Source organism: Plectropomus leopardus, chromosome 1 (genome assembly GCF_026936395.1).
Source record: "Plectropomus leopardus strain MGB_pleo_1.0 chromosome 1, ASM2693639v1, whole genome shotgun sequence".
Lineage (NCBI taxonomy): Eukaryota > Metazoa > Chordata > Actinopteri > Perciformes > Serranidae > Plectropomus > Plectropomus leopardus.
The window spans coordinates 4,641,936-4,667,337 of NC_142176.1; the positions used below are offsets into that span (position 1 = coordinate 4,641,936).

Consider the following 25,402-nt stretch of genomic DNA (forward strand, 5'->3'; position numbering starts at 1 on the left):
GCAGGTGGAGAGCGAGCTGCAAGGTGCCACACAGCATTGGAGAAACACTGATTGTAATGCAAAAGTGCTTTAGTCAGTGTTTTATTTATTTTTTTTACTTTAATCACATGATTTGTTTTAGGTAGAGACCCCTGCGGATAATTTGGCTCCCAGTAAAAACACTGAACGACTTCTAATCAGGAGATTTTAGCTGGTTGCAATCTGCAATTAGACGCCAGCAAACCCCCCTAAATCTCACATAATTCACTTCAACTCATTTTTCTCAGTTGTGATGATTTACTGATTCTCCAAAAACAAACAAAACTTTGTATATTCAGGGAAAACTGAATCTTTTTTTAAGTGATAGTGATAATCTTATGTGACAGCTAACTGAATATGGAGGAAAAGACTGTTGGTCAAACAAAACAAGCAATATGAAGATGACACGTTGGGCTTAAATAAACTAGAATTGTAAGAAAATGTCAAATCAATCAATCAAATCTTTATTTGTATGGCACTTTTCATACAAAGAGTAACACAAAGTGCCTAACAGAGATTAAAAACAATAACAGAAATGAAAAACATCAAAGATGTGATTTAACATTGTTTTCTGACATTTTATAGACTCCGTGTTAGGTTTTTAGAGAAAGTTGTTACAACGCTGAATTCATTTTTTAGGTGCTCATGATATTTACATTTTGAACGAATCTAAATTCCATCAAAAGCTGTGATTAAAGTGATTATTTGCACCTGTTCAGTCGCAGCTTTGTAAGTGAATTCAAATGAGTGTAAATCTGTGTGAAGCAGATGTGCAGGACATGCTCTGCATAAATAGATAAAGGCACCATTTATCATGATCTTTTTTTTAAAGATTATTTTTTGGCATTTTAGCCTTTATTAGATAGGACAGAGGCAAAGAGCCTCGGGCAGGAGTCAAAACTGAGGCCGCTGCAGCGAGGACGCCGCCTTCATTTGTAGGGCACCTGCTTTATCCTCTCAGCCAACAACGACCCATCATGGTCTTTTTTTTGAGGTTCAAAAAGAACATTTGCATGAGGTTTCATAAATATGTATATGTTGTTCCCACTGCAGGATTAATGCAAAGTTTTGGTATAAATGCTTTTTAAATCAAACCGCCTCCTGATATAAAACAGGCGGATTTATGTGAACGAAGCCCAGAAATCTTTGGACTAAATGGAAGATTAATGAATACTAAAAGAAGTTTATGTCAGGGCTGATGAAACCGTATCTGTTAACCCTTTGAAAGCTGGAGAGATCACTTTTGTTGTGCTGCTTTCAGATGCCTTTAACAAGTATTTAACCTTTGAACCCTGAACAAATTCAATTTCTTTCAAAACATGGGAAAAAAGCAATGAGAAACTTGTTCCACAAATTGCCAGATAACTAGTAGATTTAGAAAAAAAAGGCTTGTGAAAAAAATCACTAGGAAAATTTAATATATCTAATATTATATTTAGAATTGCCATAATAATAACATATTTAAAACAATATTACAGAAAAATATTTTAATTCTTGAGCACTTTTTTCATTTCCTTTCCTCATTTCCTTTTCTTTTCCCCCCACCTTTTTTCTTTTCTTTTTTTGTGCTAATTTTCAAGCAATTTTCTTTTTTATTAATCTCTTATTAATTAATGGGTAATGTTTTCTTAATGGTTCTTTTTTTTTAAACCAAGTTGTAGAAAGATATTAAGCCATGTTGCCCAGGTTTAAAAGTTAATTTAAAAAAGCTTTGAGGTTATAAAATTGAAATCTAATGACTCCTTGACATGACTCCTAAATTTAGCTGCTCCTAATCAATATAAGGGAAAGCCAAGTCATCAAGGATGTGTGAGTGTGTGTGTGAGTGTGTGTGTGTGTGTGTGTGTGTGTGTGTGTGTGTGTGTGTGTGTGTGTATGTGTGTGTGTGTGTGTGTGTGTGTGTGTGTGTGTGTGTGTGTGTGAAGTCTTTAAAGAAGCAGCCTCACACTGAGAGTCAGCGTGAGCGGGGTGGGAGACAGAGAAGACCCCTAACCCTGCTCCTGATGATCTATAACTTTCATTTCCTGTTGTGACTCCAGAAAACAAACTGTCTTAAAGCTGCAATGTTGCAACTAAATGTGTCTGTGGTCCTGTGTGTTCATGCCCAAATCCCCTGTTTGCATCCAACTGGATTTTCTGGTGATGTTGCAACGCTGCAGGGCATTATATATAATTTCTACAGGTGTGGTGTGAGAGCTCAGCCGTGTGAACAAGAAAAGATCATTTAAGGGAACATCACCGATTACTGTTTGTTTGCTTGATGAGTATTTTCTTTTTTTTCAGCCTTTGTTTGATCTGTGCTTCAGGCTAGATATCACCTGACGTGGCAGGAACGCTGATAAACATTTTAACAGCCACGACAAAGAGTGGCGAAACTGTTAACATTACGCTTCATGTTATTTTGCTCCCTAAAATCTTCCAAAATGTACTTTTTTTTCCCACCTTCCATATACATTATGTGGTATTTCTCTTTTTAAGATCACATAAAAGTGTTACTGATTTGTATTTCATTGTGAGCTTTTTCATGCTTTTTATTAAAACATGTCACGTGAAATGGCACGCTCATACTGAAGAACCCACACAGAATTAACACCAAATCATTTTAGCACCTCTCTTTCTTTTCACCTGTTTTCACAGATGAAAAAAAGTAACTTATAAAAATTATCCTGATTTTTTTTCTTGTTCGCCTGGCAATATATTTCAAAAACATTGTGCTTAATGTGTGGTAAAGGTTCAGATACCTAAAACATCATGTTTTGGCTTAAAATACATGTTTTGGAAGCACAATTCCTGCTGGAAAAAGCAGCAATATCTCAGCTTTTCATGGCATCATCCGTGCCGAACAAACAGTGGCGGGTTGCTACAAAACACGTTTGGTGCCACTATCCCAGCTGGGACAGTCCTCTCTCCTCGAAATCATACTTATATAAAACTAAAATGTTTTAAGGAAAAAATAGTAATAGCCAAACGAATTATACTTTCTCATTCAACCCTCTGAAACCTGGATCATCGTCACTTTTCTTGAGTCGCATTCACACACTTTTCACACGTTTTTAAAACTGTGAACCGCAAGAAAATTGGTTTGATGTCTTTCAGAAATATGACGAAAAGGGCGATGAGCAACTAGACAAAAAAAAATAGTAATTGAAAATGATCATGTTTTTATAAGCTAGGATAAAATATCAAAATAATTATATTTATAGTTATTACAAATATTTTTAAAATTATTTTCCAGAATTATCATTATTAATTAATTTTTAACCTTTTTTTCAAGTAATTTTCTTGCTTTGTCTAGTTGTTTCTTTTTTTAAAATAAAAAATAAAATATTTTTTTTTGTTTTCAGTGAAAGTAGAAAATCATATTAATGTATAATATTTCTTTTATAGCCTGCTGATTTCGTGTGCGGAATATTAAAGCGGGCCCTGGGGGTTAAGAAGATTGTTTCCTTGCTTTTTGGGTCTTGGGTATTATCAGCCGCGTCAGTCCCTCAGTGCTCCAAAGTTTCTCCCATTCAGCCTCCTGCTTTCTGCTTCATCACCTCGTTCCCCTCACCTGAGCGCTTTTCTCCACCTGCACTTCACCCCCTCATCAGACCACTATGTATTTCATAATCCTGGTTTTCACAGCAGTTTTTCTTGCATCCTTGATTTGGTTTTGTGATCTTCACTGTTGTTTCCCTGCTTCAGCCTGAAAAAAAAGTGATCTAGTTGAGTTCCTGTTGCCTGAATTATCCTGCATTTGGGTCCACCTGCTTCACACCACCTGGCCCCTTTAAAATATCCAAAATGAAAACAATAAATGCAGATGAATGGCTTCTGGTTTTTCTATATAGTTTGAGGTAGTTTAGTCTGCAATATGTCATGTTTTATAAGCCTACTGTCTGTTTTGTATGAAAGATCTTTGTAATGATGTTGTTTCACTTTAACAGAACCAAACAGTATTTATAGTTTTCAGATAAATATAGTGGAGTGAAAATATGCAATATTTTCCACTGAACTTCTGAACTACAGAGCTGTAGATGTATAAAGTGGCATAAAACTGAAATACTGAAGTGAAGTTAGTCAAAAGGCAAAAGTTTTTTATGCTCATTGTTATAAAACAACTGAAGAGCACAGCATCTCCCGGATACATAAAACAATACTAAGGAGATACTCGTAAATAAATTAAAAAATAAATAATAATTTAAAAAATCATGGTTCATAGTTGTGTTTTTATGTTAAGTAAAAGTAAGCTACATGTGCTTAAGAAACATGTTCAACTTACTATTTTATGTTCTTTCCATAAAAACAAATAAACTTGTATTTTCACAAACAAGAAGAAGAAAAAAAGCTCCGTCCATGTCTGTCCTGTACTTCTGCTCCAGTCGAGCAAAACACACATGAAACACACATGAAACACACGGCTCCGGTCTTCCGTATTTTTGACATTGATAACAAACTGCAGTGACTCTGCAAGAAGTGTGTGTGACAAACATTCGCTGTCATTAGTTTCCCCTTTGGCTGTCTGTGCATTATGCAGACTTAAACACAAATACTGATAGAGGAAAGACAGAATGGACTTAGTGCAGTTCTGCATTTTTCTGATGAATCTCAGTTCCTGTAACCTGATTTAATAATGTTATTGCATGCAAGTCAGTCCCAGAAACATGCATGTAATCAGGGACGTGTCTCGAATTTGAGGACATCAGGGCTCCTTTTTATGCACTCTGGCACCTTATTTATCCTGAAAAACTAAAAAAATAACAAAAAAATATAAGTAGTTGTTAGTAATTAGTACTGAGTAGAAAGATAATGTTTTACAGCTTCTATCATAATAACATGTTAAATGAAAGATGTAAAAATAGTGTGTATTTTTGTTATAAGTGGCAGAATCAAACTAAGTACATTTGGTTTGGTATAAGTATGGAAAGATTATTAAATCAAGGGCTTTTTTAATGATTGTAAGGGACTATTTGTTATTTATGAGAGGGAACGGTGTGGTGCAAAAGGGGGGAGGCATGTCGAATAATTCTTTAAGCACTGAGGAAGGACTTTTTTTTAAAAAAAAATTGGATAAGGGGAAGGACATGCAACTTAAATGGCTTTATATTTATTTTAGGCGATTTTTTTTCTTTAAAAATTTTTAGTGATTAAAAAAATAAAAATTGCATTTTTTTTCTTAATTTCTTTTTCTATAAACATTTTTAGCGATTTTTTTCTTTTAAGATTTTCTGTGTTTTTTCTTTCTCTTTCAGGGCTTTTGTATTGAAAGGGACTTAAATCATCTTATTATTTATTTATTTAAAATGTTCTATTTATTTATAGCCAGGGCTATTTATTTATAAAACATTTGTGGCTGAAGGACACCCATGCTTAGTGACGCCACTACATGTAATAATGTAAATGACGTCTGTAAGTAAAATCATAGATGTTACATCACTTTTTATCACTCCCACTGATTTAAAGTCTTGTTTTATGACACATTTGTGTCTCTATCTTGCATTCATCTTCATCTCGAACTGAACTATGGACGTCCAGATGCCGGCTAACACTAATATTAGTCCTTGTTTCCATATTTAGCACCAGTGTGAACAGGACCCGGGTCAAGCAGCCCTCCTCACACCAGTGTCCCCAGCAAAAATAACTCCATTAACTGTTTCCCATGCACCATCCTCTCCGCTTCCTGTTGTCCCCCTACGCCTCCAAACACACACTCTCTAGCTCTCTCTCTCACACACATACACACACACTTCCTGTCATGACAAGGCTGAAATTAAAACAGGCTGTTGGGTTGAACCCCTCCGCAGCCGACAGTGAGATTAGGGGCATTTTCTCACAGTCTTAATAGACAGACAGCGGCGCTCTGGAGTGATGGGATACAACTCTGTGTGTGTTTTTTATCACATACAACAATAAAAATGACGACAGAGTTAATTAAAAGCCAACTCTTCTGCCTCCTTAAATCTAAAGCTAAAATAAATTCAGGCTGACAAGTTGTAAAGAGCTTTCTCGGGGGTTTCTTGCGCTTTGAATAACTCCCTGAAGGCAAAAAGCAAATCAAACAGAGACTTGTTTAAGCATGTGTAAGTGTTTGTGTTTGTGGGGGTGTGAAGGGGGGCAATCAATCAGCAGTCAGGGTTCACAGGAGTCCTTGTCTGCAGTGGAAGCATGTCGGGGCCTGACGGCACTACGCACATGAATATAATACGGTGACCTATCAGTTAGCAGCAGGCGTCACTGGCTGACATTATGTTAAAATGTTCCAGGAAGCCTTGAGGCAAAATAGAAAAACAACAAAGAGAAAATACTGAAAATACAGTCACGAAATTACAGGTTTAAAGCTGCACTCATTGATATTTTGATAACAATAATGAGTCAAATGATGTGTAATGTGAAATGTCATCCATACATTGTATAAAATACTCCTGTTTGAAGCCTTGAGTTCGGCATTTCCAGCCGAAGTCGTAAAATACTGCTCTTTACAGTGCTTTCGGTGTAAGATCCCGACACAAAAAGCCACCTTTCGCGTTCAGATAATATGCCGCTGAACGATAGCAGGTAATAACGCAGCCGAACAGAACTGCTGGTAAAGACATAATAAAAGGAGCACGAAGGTCCTCACAGGGCAGGCAGGAGGTGTGTTGCATAGATTTAACAAACCTTGGACTTTCAGGTGGGAGTCTGGCGTTCGCTTCCCATCTGAAAGTAATGTTTTCTTCTTCTACACCAGGTGCCTCCTTCCTTTAGTCCTAAGCGTCTGTGGTAGCATCTGCGTTTGTGGACATCCCGGCGCTGGTTGCTACCTGCTTTTGTTAACTAAATATAACTATGTGCAGTGTTATCCCAGCATGTGTTTTTGTTGTCGTCATGGTAGCGGCCTCCCAGAACGTCAGCTGCAGACACAGAAGGATACCTAGATACCTAAAATGTAGACTATCTCAAAGCAGCGATATGTGACGACTATAGAGACCAAAACCGTCTTTTTTGTACCAGGTTGTTAAAATGTTAACTTCGTCTGTAAAGTTGGGCCTTTCAAAATGGCAGTTTACGGGGATTGCAGTCCTCATCAGCCTTGTTTTCAGTAGCAGGCAGCTGTGCAACACACTCGCCAGAATAAATATTGGCATTTTACGCTTCTGCAAGCCATGTAAATGTAATATTTGCACGTTGTTATGCTGTGGATATGTCGAAATTCTATTTTTGTTCATGTTTAAATAACACTTGTTAACATTTGGGTAGTTTAGGTATGAATACCACTTTGTTACTGTTAGGAAAAGATAATTTGGGGTTAAAACACACGGCTTTGGTGGCACAATCTATGCTGGAAATACCGTGCTATCTTGCTAAAAAAACAACTGCTTTTTGTGCCAGTGTTTCAGCAGGAAATGCGGTGATGTCTTGGTGAAAAACAACCTATCTCCACTGGAAAAACAGTAATAGGTTGCTGCATAACATTCATGTTTGATGCTTAAAAAACTGCTGGAAGATGCAGCAATAACTTAACTAAAAAAACAAGCGTTTTTGTTGTTTGTTGGTCTTGAACAGTGGTCTGCAGCTTGGCAGCCATCATACCTTAGTTTCACATTGTCCACCACTCCTTCCTTCCTCAGATGAAAAACTCTTTCTATGACACTTTCGAAATGTTGATATGATAGATTTAAAATCTACAAAGTGAAGTATCCATAGTTTGCAGAAACATTTTCTTGGACGACTGGGCTGCGAGTTAAAACGAGCTCTGATAAATCCACTGCACATTAGCCACGCGCTGATCACTGACTTGCTGGGCACCATAGTTGGATATGTTAGCAGCTAACACGGCAACGGTTCTTGTATAAAACATTAAACTTTTGTTGCAACGTGAGGATCCTGTGAGGACTGTGACATCACGGTCGCACTTTGCACATTATGTTTCAGACAAATACTCATGCCCGAGTAGGACATCAATAAAAACAATGGCGGACTACCAAGCTGTGTTTGTGCTGCTGACTCTGCTGAGGTTATTAACACTCCTCCAGCAAAGTGTAGATTTGTTGCACCATGACTGTGATCAGCTGTTGGTTTTTGTGCATGCGTTCGCCATCGTCTTCTTGTTTGTTTATATTCACCCTCTGTAGAGCAATGCCCTTATATGTGTGTGTTGTTCTTCGATGGTGTGTCACTACAAAGTCGCACCATCAACTACTGGCCTGGCATACAAACTACAGCGTCTTCGCTGGAGGATTGTTTTCACAATGATATCATATGAAAGCAGATCTTTTCAAACACTGCAAAGGAAAAACATTTTTTTGATTTCAGTAGGGCCATTCTTGTCTTACGGAAACCTAAGATCCAGATATTTCCCTGTAGGATTTGGTGATGACCAGACAAAGTAAAGTAATTGTTTGGGAACAACATGACAGTGACTCCAAATGAGTGCTTCATGTCGGCTGCATATGAGGGTTGTTGTTCACAGTTGATAATAGGTCCATTTTGTTAATATAATATCTTACACTGCCCCCAAGTGGCCAAAAAATTAAGTTTTTATATTGTTAGTAGCAACTGATAAAATAAGGAGAATTCACAAAAACCATTTCGCTATGACACAAGAGGCTTAATAGAGTTCCTCAAGGATCCTTATCACTGATTTCGGGTCACAAAGGGGCGGCTGAGGATCACTTGGTTATTAACATCACTTTAAGTTTCAGATTTTAGCCACGTGATGATTAGAGGACTACAAGTAATTCAGAAAGATGAAAACATCACAGGGAGACAGGAAACATCCTCACGGTTTAAAGATGCTGTGCAACTTTTCGGTTGGTCTGCAGCTCAACATCTGCTTCACCAGAGTGGGCTCATCTTTCTGGATCCTCTCACAGGTCTCGCGTTACAGAGTTTGCCGTTGACAGGCTGTTTGAGCTCTCAACTTTGTTTTTAAAATTTAAAACTGACTTCGTCCTTCCAGAGAGTAGAAAAAGATATCCCAGAAGTAAGGTTAGAAAACATGTACTGTGCTCAACCTGTATGAGTTTACCTGACACTGAAGGCTCTGAAACAATGATGAATGTTATATACAATTTCTGCCAAGGGACGCCCACAAATCCTACACACTGGACTTTTAAAGGCCCAGAACTGAGCTGAATTATTCGAAGAGGCCTTTTCCTCCCTGAAACAAACTGGACCATCGATTTAAACCACTAAAATACTCAATAAACCAGTTTATTTCACGTTAAATAAGTCTTTGTTTTTTTGACTTTGACTTTCTGCTAACTCGGCCCCTCGGCTTTGAAACGACCTGCCTGAGACGATAAGGCTCTCAAAATCTGTGACTTATTTCAAATCACTTATTAAAACCCATTTTTATAGACTTGTCTTCATGTGATGTTGTCTTTTTTATTGTTTTTACTTTTTTAAAATTTCTGTTTTGTTTATTTCATTTCCTTTTATTTGGGGTTTGATTGCTTTTATTGCTCCTGTCATTTTTGGTCTATTTCTTTGTGTTATTTTATATTGACATTTTTCGTCCCACATCTTACATTATTTGTAAGATTTTAGTTTTCGTCCCACTTCGTATTCAATAGGACTGTTTGGCTTTTGCCATTTTTGTATCGCTGTCTGTGTATCCCATTTCTGCTTTGCTTTGTTTATCAAAGTACTTTGTAAATTCCGTTTTTTAAGGTGCTACATAAATAAAGTTATGATAAATTATTTAATTATTATTATTAACTATGGTGGCCGATGCAAAAACGCAGATGCCCCTCTTTAGAGCCAGTGTTTGGTTTGCCCACTCTGGGCTACTGTAGAAACATGTTGGTGCAACATGTCTGTAGTCACGGACCTGCTCCCTGTGTAGATTTTAAGGTAACAAAAACACTACACTTTTCATTTTTAGGTAATTATACACTGAAGAAAAAATACATATTATATTTAAATTTCCATTAGATTATACATTGGAACTTTAACAAAATAATAATAATAATAAAAAAGTTAAAATAAAATAAAATAAAATAAAATAATAATAATAAATAATAAAATAATATAATAATATTAAATTATTAAATAAAAATGAAATACAATAAAATAGAATAAAATAAAATAAGATAAAACAAAACAAAACAAAACAAAACAAAACAAAACAAAACAAAACAAAACAAAACAAAACAAAACAAAACAAAACAAAACAAAACAAAACAAAACAGTGGTTTCCTAAAATGTCGAAGTACTCATTTTGAATTTAGACTGAAGTACAAGTATTGCAAGAGGGAGAAAAACTAATCTAATTAATAATTAATTTTGCCACATTAGAATCACCATGACATTAGTTTCAATGCACAACTTCTAACTTTGTACTAAAGTCTCACATTTTACCCAGTAATGACTGATGTTTCACCTTTAGCTACCTGCCTCCCCCACCCACTATCTACAAAGAAGTGTGGGAGTTTGTTTTGGTATCAGTGTGTCAGTGGAAAACTACCAGTCTGTCAGGACCACACACTCCTCCATTCAGTCCATTCACTGGGACGTGCTGAGCAGGAACCTGACAGGCAGGTTTTAGTTGCGTGTCGCAGGTGATGGTGGAGGTGGAGGTGGGTGGGTGTGGTGAGGGGAGAAGGATCCTCACAATTACACAGCTCCACCTATAACTCACCTTCTGGCTATCCTTTCCGTCAAAACAAAAGGTTTGCAGTCTGCAGAGCACAAAGGTGGCAGCAGGACAGAGCTCTACATGTGGTTCGCTGTTGCCATCGTGTGGTGGCTTGTAGAGTAAATGTTAAAATAAAATCCACTAAATCAGACTTACTGTCATTTTGAAATACTGCAGTAATCAGTTAAATCATTTTCAGGTCATTTCTTTGTTTATTTTATCTTTTTATCTTATTTTTTTACTTTCCTGTTCATTTTTTGTTTTTTGTTTTTTTAATTAAAAAAATGGTGCAAATCTGTTTTTTTTTGTTGTTGTTTTTTTTAAAAAATATAATTTCGTGTTAATTGCTGGGCTATTGATCCTTAAGTTGCCTTCCCACCATGTTTTTTTTTTTTAACAAAATCAAGCCAAATTTATTCAAGTTTTAAAGTGTTAATTGTCTTCACTTCAGAACAATAACTGATTTTATTTTGTTGATAGGCTATAGTATATTATACAGCAACTCCACAAATCAATAAATGTCCAGCAGAAAGTGGCGTAAGAAACACCTTTAGCTTTTGGGTGGGGTGGAGGGCAGAAAACTATATCCATATTTCTCTTAATAACATCTGAAATTATGTCATAAAAAATATTTTTAGCACTCTCTAAAGGTCAGTTTCTTCGATTTTTAATTTAAAAAAATTTCTTTTTTTTTTTTTTGCTATTTCTTTGGCCATTTCTTGTTGCTCATCACCCTCACCATTTTTAACCACACTCTTCCTCCCCATTTTACTTGCCCTCCCTCGAAACCAGCATGTTGTGTCTAGCGTCACTCTTATCTGTGACTAGAATAAATCATTTATGGTGAATGGTGGGAGTCGTCAGAATATAAACCACGTCTATAAACACTGACGCTGTTTTACAGTGATGAGTGGATTTCTCCTTCAGGGCCGAGACAGTTCAAACCAAGCAAGCGCCCCGAAAATAAGCCTCCAAAACACCGAATCCCTCACAGAGGATGTGACTGCTGAGCTCCTCGTTATTCTTCTCTACTGCTGCTCATTCATCGAGCTGAACAATGTCTCGCACAGACTGCAGCAGCTCAATAGTTTCTTTAAATGGCCTGGATTAACTCGGCATTTTTTTTTCTCTAAAGCTGAGAAAAAGGCATCAATGTTCATTTTTCCAAGGCAGGGGAGAGCTAAGGACAACCCCACTGAGACCTCAGCTGAAAACTGCTGACTTTTTCCCTTTGCTTCTTTTTTTTGGCTTCAGTTTTCTCAGTGTTGTGCTCATCCTCCAGCAGATTCAAATAAAAATGTTTAAGCCTTTTTCCTGCTTTTCTTTTACATCGCACTTTGTTAAATGGGAAAGATTCCAGTGTCTGATTAACCCTTTAAAACTTACATCAACACCAGCTTTCCTGTAATGCGCTCACCTTTCAGAATCTGTTCAACCCTTTGAAACATGAGCAAACTGCTTTGATTTCTTTGAAAAAAAAAACAAGGGGGAAAGGCGATGAAAGAAATGTCCCACGCATTTCATGATATTAGAGAAAGATGACAAGAAAATGATCTCGGAAAATAAGGCAAATGTCAACGAAACTATATTTATATTTACTATAGTTATGTTAAAGTTACAGTACAGTTTTTATCTTGTTTCTTGTTTTGTTTTGTTTTTATTTTACTTCTGCTTTTTTGTTTATTTTCAGATCCTTTTTTCTATTTTTTTGAGCAACAAGCATTGCCCAAAAATGATTAAGAAATTAATAAAATTAGCAAATATGAAGTAAAGTAGAAAACAAATAAACAAAATAAAAAATACAAGAAAATGACCCACAGAGGGTGCTAAAAAAATCTTTTTTTCTTTTTCTCCCCCCATAACATCATTTTAAATATTTAATTAAGAGAATATTAAAAATCATTTTCTTGACATTTTTTAATCCCATTTTCTGATCATATCTAATAATATCCAGCTAATTTCATTTCATCATATCATTTCCTTGTCACCTTATACTTATCCCCTTTTTTTAAATTTGCAGGACATTTCTTGCCAAGTTGCTCATATTATTTTATGAAAGAAATCAAACCAACTTGTAGAGATTTTGAATGCTAGTAAAAGGCGTCTGAATGAAGCACAAGAAAACTGATGTCCAGTCGTTAAAGGGTTAAATATTCCACTTATTCAGGGGTTGTAAGTTTACTGTATCAGTGAAAGGGAAAAATCTGGGAACTACCGCTGTAACTGGATCAGAAAGGGTCAGAACATACAGGCGAGGTGCATAGTTAACCCTTTGAAACCTGGAGCACCATCACTTTACTTGTACTAATCTCAGATGTCTTAAGTATTTTTAAAGTTTGCACTCGAAGCAAAGTGGTGTGATTTCTTTCATAAATGTGGGAAAAAACAATGAGACGATGTTCCACAAATTGCAAAAAACTAGAAGATTTAGATATTTTTAAGCTAGGGAAAATGACAAGGGAAAGAAACTATTTTTAGAATTATCATTAGTTATATATTCAAAATTATGTTATAGAGTTATTTTAATTTTTAAGTGCTTTATTGTGGGTCATTTGACGTTTTTTTAACCTTTGTTTTTCTTTCATTTTTGTGCTAATCTTTAGGTAATTTTCTTGTACTTTATACCAGTTTCTTGCAAATATTCGGGTCATTTCTTTTTGGTTGCTCATTGCTTTCTGCCCCAGGTTTTTGAAAGAAATCAAGCCAATATGCTCAGGTTTCAAAGATTGAGATAAGATTTAGAAAAATTTTTTTAAAACGATTGGGAAAAGAAAAAAGCTATTGGAAAAAAAACTACATTTATAATGATCATAATTAAATGCTTACAATTTGTACAAAATGGTTATAATTTTTGAGTACTTTTTACAGGTCATTTCCTTGTGTATTTATTTGAACTTTTTATAATGCTAACTTTTTAAGTAATTCTTTTACTAATTTCTTCAAATATTTGGGTCATTTCCTCTGTTGTTGCTCATTGCTTTCATTTTGCTCAAGTTTCAAAAGGTTAACTGACAATCATCATTATAATTCTGCTCATGATCTACAAGTAATTGTGAATTTCTTTCAGTCTAGCCGCCAAATACTGTATTTGCTGACTGTAATGGAAGTTAATGACCTGAACAGAAAGAACTGTAAATGCCAGCTATGATGCTGGAAAGATTCAAATCATTAACTGTACGCTGCCCTCTGGACTTTACTGGGTTTTTTCACAATAAACTGTATTCAGTGTGTGAGTTTAGAATATGGTTGAAGGGTGTATACTGAAAGTGAAACAGACAAGTAAAAGAAGAAATAAAATGAGTCTGTGTGGGTGTGCCTTCACAAAGTGTGATGAAAATAGTGCAGACCATGGGTGTGTTGTCAAGCCTGTGGAGGATGTGGATAGCGCAAAACTTGAGTTTCAACACCAAAATGTAATGTGATAATTGCTAATGACACAAATCACTTGTGACTCTTTTACTATACTGCTCCCCCATTAATTTTGAGTGCTGTGGAGGTACACGGACCAAACATCCTAAACACAGAAAAATGAAAAGAAAATTAATTCACCACACACTGAGAGTTAAAACTTAAAAATGCCCAAATTTAGCAAAAAAAGTATAAAAGATAACCTAAAAGAAAGAAAGAATGTAAAAAAGAGCACAAAAGTGATCTAAAGTGCTTATATATGTGTATGTGTTTGTGTTTTCCCTCGCAATTATCATTGCAATTGTGTTTTATCGACAATTCGAAACATATCACTTAAGTTTTGCGCAAGTCTGTTATGGAAACCCAGCGACTGTTACAAATGTCTGACAAGGAATGAAGAGTGCTTCAAATTTTATTAAGCGGGCCATGCCCCCCTCAGCTCACCCTTGGGTTCACCACTGATAACGATTTACAAATATTAAAACGCCACACTGAGAGTTGTCAAAACCCTTACAGCAGCTTTATTTAATCCTCAAAAAACGATTTCTTTCCCATCGGAAATCGGTGATGATTATCACAGAAGATCCGAAGATCCTTGACTTCCTCTGAAGACCCACGCGAGGCGCACAGGAATGCAGTGTTTTCACATTTCATTATATTCCCCTGTTGCCTTATGGACACACGGAACACTGACATCCGGTCTGTTTGAACAGTAATACTTCAGCCAGATTAGATAACAGCAGAGACAGTGCGGTTCAAATGTTGACCTTTTCCTTTATGTGTGTTATATTTTCTGTAAATGTGTGATTTCTCTCTCGTGCTTGATATCCACTGGGGGGCGGGGCGTGGCACCCGGTGGCCGCTGGCCGCTTCCGTGTCGCTTCCTTGTTCTTCCGTGGAGGTCGAAAACTTTTCTCGGGTCAGGAGTGGAGTTTTGTTTCTGGTTACGCTAGCGTTAAATGTTGGAACCGAACGTCTAATTCCTCGTTCGTTGCTCCGAGCTCGCTCCGAGCCGACAGAAAGTTAGAAGTTATGTCTGACAGCCGGGAGGAGGAGAGAGAAGAAGACCAGGAGCCTCAGGAGCCTCAGGAGCTGCAGGGCGCCGTGGGTGGGGAAGGTATGTGAAGCCATGTCAGGTGTGCAGACGAGCAAAGCGACCCCCCTTTTCCCACCAAAACAGAACGCTGGTAAACGTTTTTAAAAGTTTTGTTGGAACGTTCGAATCGAATTCAACGTTCCAAGTTACGACGCGTTCTCTCTGAAGTGCAGAGGGAACGCTGTCTGTGCCGAAGTTCGTTTCTCTATCGATGTGTCTCCCTCGCACCCCTGTCCCCGACCCAAACTAGGTGTCTTTTTGGTGCCTAATGTGACCAACCTCACTGTAACATGAACCATTTATCTGTGCCGCGGATAACCGTAACCCCGACCACCGTCCTCGCGGGAGGAAACCACAGTAATCGAAGAGGAAACCGACTTCGGCGGTGCTGTAGCAGAAGAGGAGTGTATGAACCGTGAGCTAGTGTTAGCTGTGTTGTGTACCTGAAGTTTACCTACTTTAAAATACTTTTTCGTTTTTTCACGTCTTCAGTTTTGTGCCCCCCCCCAAAAAAAAAAAAAAGTATAAGCAAGGTGATGTCATTTATAGATGCTCCAATGCTGTTGATTTAACTCACCGCCATTTTTGTCAGATGCTTAAACTAGCTTTCGGACATATGCTGATTCAATGTGTGCATTATAAAGAACCTCAGAGGCCTTCTGTCTGCTGTGCTCGGTAATTAAAGAGCGGCCGGTGACAAACAGAGCCATAAAACGGGTCAGGTCCGTGTGAATCACAGTCTGCCAGGGCAGCGAGAGCTGCCCTTTAAAGTTTGGAGGAGTATGTATGTGAGGTACAGTTGTGACAAAACTTTTCTTTTTAATACTCAAAACAAAAATAACGTCATGACGAGATGCGTGGCTGTCAAACAATGAAAACAGCTCAATTATAGGGTTAAAGACTGGGCTCGTGACCGCACAATGACGTAGCCAATGCTGAGAATAACAAGGTGACGTCACACTGAGACACACATGGAAGAGAAATTAAAATCTTGCATAAAATCTCTCCGGTTTAGGGATCGACAGATTATCGGCCTGGCCGATTATTGAGGCAGATATTTGGTATCTTGCTGATTGTTTGTATCAGTGTTTTATTGAATGATTCCTGATTGAATTAATTAATTAAAAAGTGCACAGACAGCGTCAGCATGGGAGGAACTTTTACGCTTTAAACCTTCAGGGAACTATTTTCATTTATTAATTCTTTAAATTTTTACTTGATTTTATGAAAAAAGTTGCTGGGAACTTGCTGTATATGATGATGAAAGTTTCACTTTTGATTAAACATATGCTGAAGGCCTTTAAATAAAGTTTTCTGTCAATTTGTGTCTTTGCCAAATTCTAAATATCGACAGAAAGATTTATTTTTATTTTAAATGCATATTGCTTCCAAATATCTGTTATCAGCCTCATTAACTACCAATAATTGGTATCGGTCCTGAAAAAAACAATTATCAGTCAGCCCCTGATTCAGTGAATTTTATAACCTCCAGATGTGAATGATGATAACTCTTGTTCTTTCTGTGGACCTGCTGATGAAACGCCGGTTTATTTATTCTTTCAGTGTAAATTAACATTGAATTTTTGGTATGCTTTATGTTTTCATGTTATCCATGTCACTTACATTTTAGTTATTTTCAAAAGATTGACTTTTTACATATACTTACATTAAAAATGGTTTGAGTTTCAGTAATATTAATAAAGCACCCGTTCAACCAAATAAACCCTTCAGTTTTCAGTCCTGTAGCCTTTTTTTAACTAATAATGATGATGATAATAATAATAATAATAATAATAATAATAATAATTGTGTAATACCTTATACTGTCATATGTCATATGAAAATAGCATACTATTGCAACTTTAGGTGATACAATTGTGAATTTTAATTATGCTATTTCTGGGCAAATCTTTTTTTTTTTTTTTTGTTGTTCATAAAAATGATTCCTTGAATGTAATAGCCTAAGAGTCTCCATCAAATTGGAACTGTATTACCAAATGTTACATTAAATTAGTTAAGTTAGGCTTTGAGGTATTTTGGTTATAAACATACTTTCACTTTTATCTGTTTTATATATTATCCTGGAATTTATTTCCCCCTTTTTATGTTAAGGCTTTATTTTATATAATTGGTATACATTGTTTTGTCAATATCAGTAAATGTTAGAAAATACACTAAAAACAATTATATTAAATTATGAACGGCAGACCCCTCTCAACCTGTAGGCTACACAGATTGATATGTAACCTTAATTTCTAAAGTTTGGATATCTTTAACAGGAAATTTTGCCTTTTTCATCTTATCTATGGCAGTGAAACTAATGCAAGGTAACAGAAAACTATTGCAAGGTAGCAAATGTGTATTAAGAGAAAATGCAAAACATATTGTGAAGGACTGCAATAAAAAAAGAAGTCTTACCACGGGAGCCTTCATCGCTGTAATAGTGAACAGTTGGTAAAATGTTGTTAAACTGTAGCCTAAATAATATTTTATCAAACTTTCAAAGATATCGTACAAAGGGAGACACCAAACATGAAGTTTGTTTGCTGTTTTAACAAGAAATTTCATTTTTTTTAATAGGAATACACATTGATTGTGGGTATTAATCAATCTTGTCATTTTTTCAGATGTCATCGATGATCCCATTCTGGAGCAGGGAGCAGTGGTCCTCAGAGGGTAAGTTTTTTTGGGGTCCTCCTCTGTTGTTAAGATGTCATCCAGTGACTTTTGTAACACGTTTTTCAAAGAAAAGGGCAAATATTTCACTTTAGTTTTTGGCTTCTTGTTTGACAATTGTAGATGGGGTAACAAGATGTTTTTGTAAAATTTGGTTAGACTTTTAGGATAAAGGAATAGCTCAGACACTGTTTTCCATACATATATACTGTATATATACTCTCAACATTCATTCATTCATCCATTTTCCGTAACTGCTTGTCCTCGTAAGGGTCGCGGGGGGGATGCGGGGTACACCCTGCACAGTTCGCCAGACTATCACAGAGCTAACACACATAGACAGACAACCAGTCACACTCACATACACACCTACGGGCAATTTAGAGTCACCAATAAACCTGACCTGCATGTCTTTGGACTGCAGGAGGAAGCCGGAGACCCCAGAGAAACCCCACGCAGACACGGGGAGAACATGCAAACTCCGCATTTTTTTAACAGCATTAATTTAAACAGATCATATTAGACTTTAAAAAACCCTTCTCGCTCCCTCTGTGTCTTAACAAAAGGAGTTTTATGAAAGTAAGCATGCTTTTATACATGCATTTTTTACACACTCTAACGCACACATGCTTACCCATACATGTACATACTAGGAGTCGACTGATGGTTTTTTAGGGTCGATACTGATTATTAGTAGTTAGTAGGGCTGTGCAATTAATCAAATTTTGATTTCAATTTCAATTTCTGCTCCCAACAAATACAAAAAAAGGTGTAAATGAGAAAAAACAATTATTTTTCCACATTTCGTCTGCAAGTCTACCCTTATTTTGTCTTGTGCTCTGAATGCCACACGCATGCACATTTTCGGCCCTCCTTCCCTCAGCCTGAGCTCAACACTTGCAGTCGATACAGCGAGGCGAGTTGTATCAGCGCGAGGAAAGATGACGGAAGAAGAGCAACAGTGTTTGATTAACAAATTAGGCAGAACAAATTCCATTGTGGGAACACTTTGGATGCGAGGCATCCGGCGTGGAGCAAAAGAGGATAAAATGTAGGATTCATGACACATGGTGATGTCTGCACCACGTGGCAACGCGTCAAATCTTTTTAATCATCTGAAGTTTAAACACAAAGTGACCAAATAATGAAAATACAAAAGGAGAAAAGGATAACCCCATCGACATCCACCTCAACGCAGTCATCAGTTCAGGAGACATTATACAAAGCAACTCAACAGTAATTAAATTAAGGAATTAAATGAAGCTCGATGGGAAAAGTATTAAGGGAGATTAAAGTTCAACTGTTTAAGTTTTTTATGTTTAATAAATGCAACATGTTTATGAAGTCAATGAGTAATAGAGGTAAATAATTGTGACTTCATTACTGACCAAAATAATTGTGATTATTATGAGTCCGCTCCGCTCTCATTGTCCAGTGGTGTCTCTGCCGGTGTCTTCATATGTCCGCTCCGCTTTCATTCTCCGCCACTGTCGCCGCCAGTGTCTCCTAATGTCTGCTCCGTCCTCATTCTCCGCCGGTGTCTCCGAATGTCCACTCCGCTCTCATTGTCTGACAGGTGATTCCAATTTCTTCTAGGGCAGCAACATGTCTCGATCTGGTCCTGATACTATTATTGATTAGCACGCTGGCTAATCAATAACCGCTGAACACCGGTGCAAGCTCCCTCCTGCTCCGTGTGTGTGTGACAGGGACATAATGAGAGGACATGATGAGAGGACAAGCTAGACGCGGTTTGAGTTCAGGTGTAGTGAGTTCTGTAGCTGCTGCTGCTTCCTGACATTTTGGGGAATGTTCCTCTCTATAGAGCCACTATAACTCAAGCTGAATATTATTTTCAGCATTATTTTTGTACAGTTCAAGTTGACATAGGATGATAAAAGGGAAAAAAAACCCAAAATCTAAAAATGAATTTGATTTTGCTCTTGAAAATGACATAATTTTTTTTAAAACAATGAGATTTTCGAAGCTTTTTTTCTGAAATGTCGTTTTTTTAATGAAAATTTAATGAAAGTTTTCTCTCTCTCCCTCACACACATTGACATGGAAACTGTGCTTGTGTGGGTTCTGCGAAATATGACAGCCACAGTTGTGATATGGGCACTGAATTTATTGAATTTACTGATATTGACACCACAACCCTTTCAAGACACTTTCAAGTCAGCAGTGTGGGAACATTTTGGCTATCAACATCCTGTAGACTGGACCTCATAATTTATGTCACTTATGTTAAGTGGATTTATAAATGTAATCTGCCTCGGTGTTCTGCACTGTTCTTCAAGAGATCTTGTGGTTGATTGAACAAAACTCAGAATTTTGAATATCAGGTGGGTATCTTTTGTGTTTTTAGTATGAAATCCCCAATTACATGGGTTCTGATTCCTTGGTAAAGCGGTTTTCCCTGTCGTAGGTATGTGACTGAACGTATAAACTCAGAGGAGCCTGATCGGCATGTTTCCCCCGAGCTTCTGGGAGGAAGGCCAAATGAACAACAGGATCCACATATCAAAGAGGTCGTGAAACAGCTGATCAAGATCGCAGATGACATCAACAGGAACGCTGAGCTCCAACGGTAAGCTGTGCATCATGTGCAAACACACCTGTGGGACACTAAAAGTTATGAAACAGATTCTTTTAAAAACATATGCACAAAGTTTCAGGGAGACAAACAACTATATAATTTTGAATTTGAAGGCAAGAAAGTAGGAGTGCTTGCAGTCCAGATCTGTCTGCCACTGAACATGTGACGCATTATTACGCACTAGATACAACAACGGAGACCCCAACTCGTGAGCAACCAAAGTCTTAAATCCAGCAAGAATGGGAAAGCATTTAACTTTGCACATTTTCAATGATACAAATACTAACTGAGTGTTGTAAAAAAAAAAAGATGATGTAACACTGTGGTAAACATGCTCCTGTCCCAGATTATTTAGTGTGTTGCAGGCAGCAAATTCTGAATAACAGTTTATGAGTGTCAACATTAAATATCTTGTCTTTGTACTCTATTCCATTAACCCTTGGGGACTGTTTGGCACATTTTCTGTGCTTCATATTCCTTATTTTTGAAAATAATTTTGGCTGTTTTCATGCATATGGTATACATTTTGGTAAGACTGTGTATTTTTTTTTAGTATTGGGATTTCCAGCTCATCTGCAACAATAAGTTTAAAATTTACTGTATAATCATTTTTTTTTAACATTCATACTGTTAAGTGCAAAAAAATGTATATATACGTAATACGTGTGTGTGTGTGTGTGTGTATATATATATATATATATATTTATATATCTGTGTTTGTATGTGTACAGTCAGACAAAGGCAGGCAAGGCAGCTTTATTTGTATAGCACATTTCATACACAGGGCAATTGAAAGTGCTTTACAGAGTAATAAAATATAAAAACAGAATAAAAGATACAGATTTTCAATAAAAGAGAAAGAGATAAGATAAACAAGTTTAAATAAATTACTAAATTACTTTAAAAAAAAGTGTTATTCAGACCATTGCTGGGAGGAAAGTTTGAATTTTAATTGGATGCCTCTGCTGTATGGTGAAGCTGCTGTACCATAACGCCTCTACTGTTAACACTACAGATTTTACAACAAGTGAATTCAAATCCAAACATTATATAAAAAATCTGTCCATTTCTGTCTGTCAGACTGATCAACCAGGTCCCGAGCAACTGTGCTAGGGACATCTTCATGAAGGTGGCCAGGAGCATCTTTACTGACGGCATCAACTGGGGACGAGTGGTGGCTCTCTTCCATCTGGCCTACAGACTCATACACAAGGTAACACACTGAAACACACGTCACAGAGCAGCGCTTCTCAACAGACTGCTATTGCTGAAGATTTTAACTGTGCGATAGTGATACCCAGTGCTTTGCCGATTGTTGAGCATTGAGGTTCAACGGGCGATTGTCACTATAAGTGGAATTATTTATTTTTTATGTTAGCGTAGGGTTTATGCCATTGATATAATGATAATATCATGGCAAAATAATGCAAGTATGCCCTTACAAATAGCAATTACTTTAGATTATATATTGGAATTGAAATAATTTAAATATCAAAGAATATGCTAAATTATTGTGTTGATCTTATTCTCGTGAATGAGATTTTTCTCAAGCGTTACGGTGCGGTATCGAGCAATGGTGGCATGGAATTTATTACCAAGTTTTTTGATTTCTGAAAGTAATATAATATTTTTTCACCAAAAGTTAAGATTTTATACTACTTTTACTACTTTTATACTTTATCTTCTCAACTTTTGAAGATATAGTGCATCTGGAAAAACAGTTGTTAGTGCTTGTGGAGCGGTTCTGTGTGCGCGTGGCAAAAAGTGACAGTTAACAGCAGTGCAACTTCATGCCTTTAGCAGAAAGTTGAAAATATTTAATTTTTTTATGCCCACCACAAAAACTGCCAGAAAAATGTGTAAGACAGGAGTGCCCGACAGGCTTGCTGTACTATAGGGAAACAATGGCTTTGTCTGCGAGGCTTTGCTTACTCGCGACACTTACCTGCAATCCTTTGCCTGCGATCCTTTGCCTGCGGACCTTTGCCTGCAACCCTTTGCTTGTGACCTTTTGCTTGCCACCGTTTGCCTGCGACCCTTTGCTTGCGACTCTTTGCTTGTGACACTTTACCTGCAACCCTTTGCTTGCATACCTTTGCTTGCATACCTCTGCCTGTGACCCTTTGCTTGTGACCTTTTGCTTGCGACACTTTGCCTGCGACCCTCTGCCTGCGACCCTTTGCTTGCGACATTCGCTTGCCACCCTCGCTTGCGACCCTCTGCTTGCGACCCTTTGCCTGCGACCCTTTGCCTGCGACCCTTTGCCTGCGACCCTTTGCTTGTGACACTTTGCTTGCGACACTTTGCTTGCGATCCTTTGCTTGCGACACTTTGCTTGCGATCCTTTGCCTGTGACCCTTTCCCTGCGACCCTTTGCTTGCGACCCTTTGCTTGCAATCCTTTGCCTTCAACGCTTCTTGGTGTGATCGACTCCTCAACATATGAACCAGCCACCTTGTTCTTCATCTTTACATTTTACAAAGAAATCTGCCATCAGTATCTGACAAGGTGTTTTGGTTTTTGTTTTGAAGGCATTGACCACTAACCATCTAGAGAACATCAGAACCATCATCAGCTGGGTTCTCCAGTTCATCAGAGACCAACTGTACCCTTGGCTCGTGCAGCAGGGAGGCTGGGTGAGTCATGCACTGTCCATAAAGATCTGACACAATTGTGCTATATTCATTGTGTCGACTTGTCAGTCGGGATGGGGATCGAAATCCGGTCTAACTGTGTTAATGTTTTTTTTTAGGAGGGTGTGATCAGTGGTGTTTCTCGATGGAGGTCCGTAGCCATTGTGGCATCAGTAGCATTGGTTGCAGCTATTGTTTACTACAGGAAGACGCGCTGAGAGCATCAGACCTCACAACCAGGGCTACAGTCCCACCTCTTGGATTAATGCAACTTTTTAGTAAAAGACTTAACAGTTTCTGGATTCCTCAAGCTCCATCTTATTAATCAGTGGAGGTCAAGTACTGTACTTAGAGAGGGAAAACCTCTTCTCGTCTCAGGATTACAAGAACAAAGAAAGTGCATTTACTACCAGCAGCCCAACTGGGTTCTCCATCATCCTTCACCAGCATCTATATGGAAGTATAAGAGCTGCTGCGACACACCTCCTAGCAAACATGTTGGAGTTCTGGGCGTCCCAGCTAATGTAAAGATCCCATAGGTTTATATCATGACCATCAAGGTCCTAAGGAGCGTCTGTATTTTTGAAAACCCTTTGAAACCTGAAAAAATTAAAGCAATTTCTTTCAAAAACATGGCAAAAACGACATTGAGCAACTTGGTGAGAAATGTTCCACAAATTGCACAAAAAACAGACTAGATTAAGCAACGTTTTTTTTTTTTGTTTTTTTTTTTAAATAGGGAAAAATGTCAGTGGGAATAAAGCTAATGGAAAACTGTATTTATATTTATCATTATTACATATTTAAAATCATGTTAGCATTATTATGATTTCAAATCACGTTTTCCAAGTCTTTTTTGATTTTTTTTTCTATTTTTTGTTGTTTAGTTTATAGGGTTTATTTTTATTTTTGTTTTTACCAGATTTTCAGGTAATTTTTTTGTATGTTTTACTAATTTCTTGCTAATTTCTTATTTTGTTGCTCAACGCCTTCTTCCCGTGTTTATGATAGAAATTAAGCCAATTTGCATAGGTTTCAAAAGGTTAAGATAAATGCCAGTGATGACACTAGACACAAAAAAAGAGAACATTCAAACTTTAATCTGCTATTTGTCAAAATGTTTTGTCATTCAGTTGCACAAGAAAAGGAGGCAGAGATATTTTTGTCTGTCTTCCTTTTCATTCATCTTCAATGTGAACCGTAACATTTTAGAGAACAATCAGAAAATGTAAATGTGGCTTAAAATTTATATGCTGTGTTTTCCAAAATACTAACATCATTTTAGCTCGAGTTACTCCTCATATTAAGATGTTTAACTCTTCGAAACCTGGAACGACTTCTTGTACGGCGTTCAGACACCAAAAGTATGAAACCTTTGATCGATGAGCAAATTGGTTCTATTTCATTTGAAAACATCTGAAAGACAATTAAGTAGATTTAGAAGATTATTATAAAAAAAGTAGGGAAAAATATCCAGAAAACTATATTTGTAATTATTACAATTATATATTTATGTTTGTTTTGGTTTTTTACTTTCCTTTGTTTTGTTTTTTTTTTGATCATTTTAAGAATTTTTTGGGGTAACTTTTTACAGGTTTTTTTTGCTATTTTTTTTAGATAATTTCTTCTTAAATTGTTTGTTTTCTTAACATGCTTTTAATTTTAAAAAAATCAAGCTAATTTGCTCAGGTTTCAAAGGTTAGCTGTGTCTACATTTGGAAACATGCAGTATGTAGTTCGTTGTAAAAGCTGCTTTTACTTAAAATATTGCAGAAGATTCTTCTTCAGAAGATTATTATTTTCCAGCCTGGTTGCTCGGTGCAGTATTTCAACTTTATCTTCACAAACTTCTCCGATGGATTTTTATAATGAACAGATGCTGGTAGATTTTTAAACCTGTAAAACCTCTGTGATTGTAAGACAAAAAAAGCTATGTCCTTACTGTTTCTGGGTTGGTAAAGATCTTAATTTAGATTCTTAACACATGAAAAGGACCAGACTTTGATTACAAGAAACCTTTCTTTATAGTTCTGTAATTTATAGAGAAATAAGTAGTTATTTAAACTAACGCTTTGTGCTTATTGAGGTATATAAAGGTCAGATGATTTAATGGATTATTTCTGTGGGGACAGTCAGCGGTTTACAGCAGACCTAAATGCTATAATCTAGTGCCACATTAGCTTTTTTTCAGATATTTTTGCTTTTAAATTGATCGTGCACTTTTGAGAGGGATATCACACTATTCATCTGCTGTTCTATGGTGTTTTTAAAAATGTGATGATAATTTAATTGTTAGGAAATTATCTCATTGGACTCTATTTAAATGTGAATAAATCTAAAAATGTGTTATACCACTCATCTCGCTGTGGGAA

The 25,402-nt window shown here is 36.8% G+C and overlaps 1 protein-coding gene across 2 annotated transcripts; it reads left to right on the forward strand.

The window, feature by feature from the left end:
- Positions 1 to 14,890: 14,890 nt before the first annotated feature.
- LOC121943319 (apoptosis regulator BAX) lies at positions 14,891 to 25,388 on the forward strand. Of its 2 annotated transcripts, none has more exons than XM_042486837.2 (6): positions 14,891 to 15,143; positions 17,750 to 17,798; positions 20,227 to 20,388; positions 21,478 to 21,610; positions 22,929 to 23,033; positions 23,150 to 25,388. In XM_042486837.2, exons 1-6 carry the CDS (start codon positions 15,059 to 15,061, stop codon positions 23,246 to 23,248), a joined length of 633 nt encoding a protein of 210 aa, XP_042342771.1. In that variant the 5' UTR covers positions 14,891 to 15,058; the 3' UTR covers positions 23,249 to 25,388. The 2 variants fall into 2 exon arrangements, with proteins under 2 accessions (XP_042342771.1, XP_042342779.2); XM_042486845.2 differs by having other exon boundaries at positions 15,133 to 15,213.
- The last annotated feature ends 14 nt before the right edge of the window (positions 25,389 to 25,402 follow it).